The sequence below is a fragment of the Octodon degus genome, unplaced genomic scaffold (genome assembly GCF_000260255.1).
Source record: "Octodon degus isolate 3935 unplaced genomic scaffold, OctDeg1.0 scaffold00126, whole genome shotgun sequence".
NCBI classification, from domain to species: Eukaryota; Metazoa; Chordata; class Mammalia; order Rodentia; family Octodontidae; genus Octodon; species Octodon degus.
In genome coordinates this window covers 4,532,776-4,538,332 of record NW_004524702.1, presented here as the reverse complement: position 1 = coordinate 4,538,332, position 5,557 = coordinate 4,532,776, and the positions used below count along the sequence as shown (strand labels likewise).

At 51.6% G+C, this 5,557-nt stretch overlaps 1 protein-coding gene across 1 annotated transcript in view; it reads right to left on the bottom strand.

Annotated features, from left to right (window-relative positions):
• Nucleotides 1-2,721: 2,721 nt before the first annotated feature.
• The window catches only part of Fam240a (family with sequence similarity 240 member A), a 5,449-nt gene continuing 2,613 nt past the window's right edge, over nucleotides 2,722-5,557 (bottom strand). The window contains exons 2-3 of the mRNA XM_012516787.2: nucleotides 4,446-4,591; nucleotides 2,722-3,151 (exon numbers count right to left, since the gene is read on the bottom strand). Coding sequence (XP_012372241.1) covers nucleotides 3,064-3,151; nucleotides 4,446-4,588 — 231 coding nt within the window. The 5' untranslated portion in view covers nucleotides 4,589-4,591 and the 3' untranslated portion in view covers nucleotides 2,722-3,063. The remainder of the gene's footprint in view (nucleotides 3,152-4,445; nucleotides 4,592-5,557) is intronic.

Below are 5,557 nucleotides of genomic sequence, written 5' to 3'. Positions count from 1 at the left end.
GGGGGATCTTTAGGATTATCTGTGTCTGTCATATCTATTGGGATTTGGGGGTATTAACACTGGGCCCAGTTGCACCCCTCCCGACTTAAGCAATGGCAGGGCGGTCTCATTCTTTCTTCAAAGAGGTGGCAGCAGTGGCTGAGGCAGAGGAATTGCTGTGTCTGGTGGTCAAGCGGCACCTCCTGTTGGAGCAGCCTGGGTGGTGGCCACCAAGCAGCTTCATGGGTGGGGCAGGAAGGCAGTTGTCCTGGTCCTCTCTGGGGTGTGACAGCCCCTGACCAAACCACAACCCCCTCTGACCTGCACAGAAAAAGTGAGATAGTCAAGGGCTTCTCAGCTGTCTCATGCCAGGCGCAGCAACCAGGACCTTCCAGACCGGCAGGGGTCACCGGGCCAGCCAGTTAGGATGGCCTAAGAGCTGGACTTCTGGGTCTCGTTCATCCTCCAAGGCTCTGACCTGCGCTACCCATCTACTGGGTTCCAGGGAAACATGCCTTTCTGGATACAGGGGCACACACCTACAATCTTAGCACTCAGAAACCCGAAGAAGGAGGGTCACTGAGAGTTTGAGGCCAGCCTGGAGTACATGGTGAGTTCAAGGCCTGAATTGCATACTGAGACCCTGTCTCAAAAAACGAAAGTAAAATTTTAAAATAAATTAAATTAATTTAAAAATTTAAGAAAGATGCACACAGGGGCCGGGGAGATGGCTCAGTAGGATAAGTGCTTGACTGGCAAACTCAAGGATCTGAGTTCAATCCCCGGTTCCGCAAAAAAAAAAAAAAAGATGCACACAGGTGGATATGAAAAAGTACATATCAGAACTTCATTTTATGCATACTTATGTACATATATTTAAAAAAAACAGCTAAAACAATTGTAACCCAAACATACCAATCAATGAAAATCCTTTCCATTTCAGTGCATAGTCAGCCTAAAAGAGCTTGGATCCCCAGGAAGTCATAAGCTGCTTGGCCCACTGGCTGTCTATAATAAGACCTCTCCCCACAGGAAGGGCGCTCCCAATCCAAAGTCTGCTTCCTTCCCCGCTTCTTGGGCCAGAGTTCATTGCTGTCATGGAAGGAGTCTTTGGGAACCCACAGCCTTCGCCCCGGGGACTGGCCAGGACTCCTGCAGAATCTGACCCCTGGTAGGAGAGTGACTGCTCTTATAGAACCTGATTAAAACAGCATATAGAGGGCTGGTGAGATGGCTCAGTGGTCTAAAGCACCTACTTTGAACAAGCTTAGCAAAGCACAGGGACCTTGGTTCAATCCCCCAGCACCACATGCCAGCCAGCCCCGCCCCCTGGTGGGCTGAGCTGGCCACACACACACACACACACACACACATAAATAAATTAAAAAAATAAAACAGCATATAGAGGGTCAAAACTCCCAGCCACTGTGGTGGGCGGCCTTACTGGGTGCAGTCCAGCGCTTGGGGCTGTGGACGATGACCGTCACCTATGAGAGACAGCGCTGGTTCCAGGACTAGTCTCACTTGGAGATTCTAAAGGTTGCAGCCTGTAGAAGGGGAGTCCCTGTTTTAAAGCTGGGAGGATTTGTGTGTAGCCTGGATGAGAGGTGTAGGGGGCCAGAGTAGAGCAGGGGTGACAGGATTGCAGTCTGAGTTGTAGGGGATGGGTTCGGGGAGGCAGGCATTACTTGTCATGAGGTGGAAGAAGGTGGGGCTGGGAAGGGGAAAAACTCCTGAAAAACTTTTTTTTTTTTTCCTTTTTTGGTGGAACCAGGTTTTTGGACTCAGGCCTTTGCAATTGCCAGACAAGTACTTGTTCTACTGAGCCATCTCCCTGGGCCCTGAAAGTTTTTACTTTTCAAAGGGAAGGAAAACCCAGCCTCCTAAAGGCCTGCTTAGGCAGCTGCAGGGACCGGGGATCCACTGCCAGTGCTGGCCCCGCCCCTGGGCTCGCTGAGACCCTATTGAGACTGGGCATGGTGGCGTGCGCCTGTAATCCCTGGGCTTGGGAAGCTAAAAACAGGAGGATCGCTACGAGTCTGATTTATGTAGTGAGACCCTGTAGACCTTGTACTAAATAATAAAAAAAAAAAGGAAGAAAAGAAAACCCAGCCCTCCCATGTTGCCAGTTAAAGTATGAGAGCAGCTTATGAGCGCAGCACCTGCGGTCCATTTGTCTGACTCCCCAAATCGCAGTTTGTAGAACCTGGGGCGCGTTCAGTTTTCACAGCATCATTTGCTCCTGGACACTTGCCTGTGTTTAGTTAGTCCCGAGTGCGGAGGAGATAGCTTGAGCAGGGATACGCAGAGCCAGTGTGACCACGTACTCTCAGGTGTGATGAGGCGTGAGGACAACGACACAGCCTATGCGATCGATGGGGGTGAGGATTCAGGGAGATGGGGGGCGGGGGCAGCTTCGGGGCTCTCTGGGCGGCAGTGACCTATCACTGTGTTCAGAAGGCCCTTTGGTGTCACCGGTGGTCACCATCAGCCAGGGCCACCCAGAGCTTCCATCCAGTGTCCCTGGCACCCGCCTCGGGTAGAGATGATTCCTGGACCTGGCTGCTGTGGCCTCTGGAACCGCGTGAGGACAGCGAGGGCACAGCAGCCAGCTGGAACCTGGGGATTTGATCACAACCGCGCTGGTATTATCAGCGTGAGTGTGTGTTGAAAAAGCCCGTTACATTCACACAAGGCTCAGCTTATTTCAAACCTTATTTTGTTTATTTACACTATTTCCATTTCTACAGGTAGGGGCGTTTCTCTCTCCCTACAAAGCAAACAGAAGGGGTTGCAGGAAACCGGATTTTCCAGGAGAAAGGACTGAATGAGGCTGCCCTGTGGTGGGTGAGCCTGGCACGAGATTGGACCCCTCTCGGTGCGCTCAGGAATTAAAAGTATGCAGATTCCAAAATCAGAAGATTCCGTGAGTGAAGCTGGCTCGGGAACCCAGGGTGGAGCCGGGACAGTGGGCAGCGCCCCGATGTCCCTGAAGGGCTTGGGCCAGATGGAAGGGCAGCCCTCTCCTGGGTCCGCTGTCGGGGACGCAGGGACTCTCGGGTAGACGGGTGCAGGGGCTGCCGCTCAGCTGGGGCTCTGCCGCTTCTCTGTCTGCTCTGGGCTCCGCAGCCCCAGCTTGGATTCCAGCTTCTGCCTCCATTCTTCCCGCAGCCTGGAAACAGACGGTGCAGGAGGCAGAGGCCCCAGGGACGCTGCTCCCAGGCCCCGCCGAAACTATGCGCGTTCAGATTTCAAAAGGGCATGCAGGGGACTTGCAAATTTATTTTAATGATGATGTTTATTTTTGTGGTACCGGGGCTAGAACTGGGGACCTTGCTCTTGCCACCCAGGATCTCCCAGGTGCAAACTTAATTATATGGTAATGTGTTTTTATTCATAGAGTCTTGAGCCCAGGCTGGCCTAGAATTCAGTGATCCTCTTGCCTCAGCCTCCTGTGAGCTGGAATAACAGGAATGTGCTTCACACCCACCTTTAACTTTTCTTTCAAAGGTAGAGTCTCTAAATACAAGAGAGAATATCTTTCCTAGAATTCTTCCCACAGCAAAGTTCCCCTCAGAAACAAGAGAAATAGAGATGCTTTCTAACCGGGTGTGACTGCACACACCTGTAATCCCAGGGTAATGGGGAGGCTGAGGCAGGAGGATCGAAAGTTCAAAGCCCCTCTGCAGCCTAGGGTGCCTCCCCCGAGCTTGGGGCAGAGGGCACCACTCCACTGCAGTGGCCACCCTGGGCTGCAAAGAATGGGGCAGAGGGACTCTGGCTCTTCTTGAGAAGCACCTGGGGTCTCCCCCAGATGTGTGCTGGGAATCGGCCACTGTGTCACTTGCTCGATCACTTCTCACAGACGTGTGCTGCAGCCTCCTCCCCACACTGCTGCACGTGGTGATAATAGAGATTCTTTCTGCTTACAGAGAATTCAAGGATAGGTGTAGACATGATTAAAATATCAACATCCAGGGCTGGTGAGATGGCTCAGTGGTCTAAAGCACCTACTTGGAACAAGCTTGGCAAAGCACAGGCACCGCGGTTCGATCCTCCAGCACCACATGCCAGCCCGCCGCGCCCCCTGGTGGGCTGAGCTGGCCACACACACACGCGCGCACACACACACACACACAATAAATAAATGTTAAAAAAAAATTTTTTTTTTAAATTTTTTTTGGTTTTTTGTGGTCCTGGGGGTTGAACTCAGGACCTTCAGCTTGTCAGGCAAGCGCTTATTCTGCTGAGCTATCTTCCCAGCCCAAAAGTAAGTTAAATAAATAAAAACACCAACCAAGAGGGTAGTGAGAGTCCAGCGAGGGATTTTGCGGCAGCGGGAGCGGCACACGGAAAGGCTTTCACCGAACCCTAAACTGGTCATGCACTAAAAGCGATCTAGAAATACAGCTCAGTTGGAAAAGCCGACTCATTAACACCGAAGCCCTTCCCCACCGGCCTCGTACTTTCTCAGGGCGCTGCGGCCCAGGCGGTGCTCCTCCGACTGCCGGCGCCACATCTGCTTGCGGATCTCCCGCTCCCAGAAGCACGTGAGGTCGTGGCAGGTGTTCCCGCAGAAGACCTCACGGCGTGTGTACTGGTGGTTCATGCCCTGCGAGGCCAACGGGTCCCGATGAGTCCCTGCCTCTGCCGGCTGCCTTTTGCTCAGAGACTAGTTGAGCACCCAGGCTGGCATCAAACTCTTAGCAACCCTCCTGCCTCAGCCTCCCCTGAGCGCTGGGATTAGAGGTGTGCACCACCAGAGCTGGCCTCACACTCGCCACTTTCTGGAGCAGTGCTGGAAGTCCTCTTTAGGGTCTTCGTGAAATGTGATCAAAATTAAGATGAATGCAGCCCAGGCACGTCATCCAGCAGAAAGGCAGGCTCCCACAGGACGCAGGGGCCTCGTCCACCTTCCCAAGTGGATCGGCCACCCTGCGCCTTCCGGCTCCTCCCCGAATCCGGAATGACCGTGAAAGGAAACATTTTTAATCGATTCAGGACATTGAGGCGACCACAAGAGCGCAACCAAAGACCCTCGGAAAGGGGTCTCCAGAGCTGCTGCAGGGGGTTGGAAGGGTGAAAGGACGAGCGTGAGGAGTGGGGGGCTTTCAAGGCAACGTGCCTTTTACTGTAATAAGTTTTTGGTTTAAATATTCACCTTATTTGTCTATCACTCTTTGTACATGTTGGATAATCAAAATTATCCCTTTTTTATTTTTGCGGTTTGTAAATCTCTGAATAAGTACATAGGCTGAATCCCCCTTATCCAAAATGCTTGGAATCAAAAGTGTTTTGGATTTTGAATTTGTTCTTTGATGTGGAGATACTGTGTGTATGCAGTAGGATGTTTGGGGGGCACGACCAAGTAGAAATGTGAAATTCATTGGCTTCATACCCGTGAATGCATCTTGGACATATAGCGTAAAGGTATTGTGTGCCAAGGCCTCCGGCGGCGCAGCCCACGCCTCCTAAAAGCAAGTATTTTGTGATAATGTTTCTCATTTCTATATTTAATCACTTTTTACATTTTTTTCTTTTCTTCTTCTTCTTCTTCTTCTTCTTCTTCTTCTTCTTC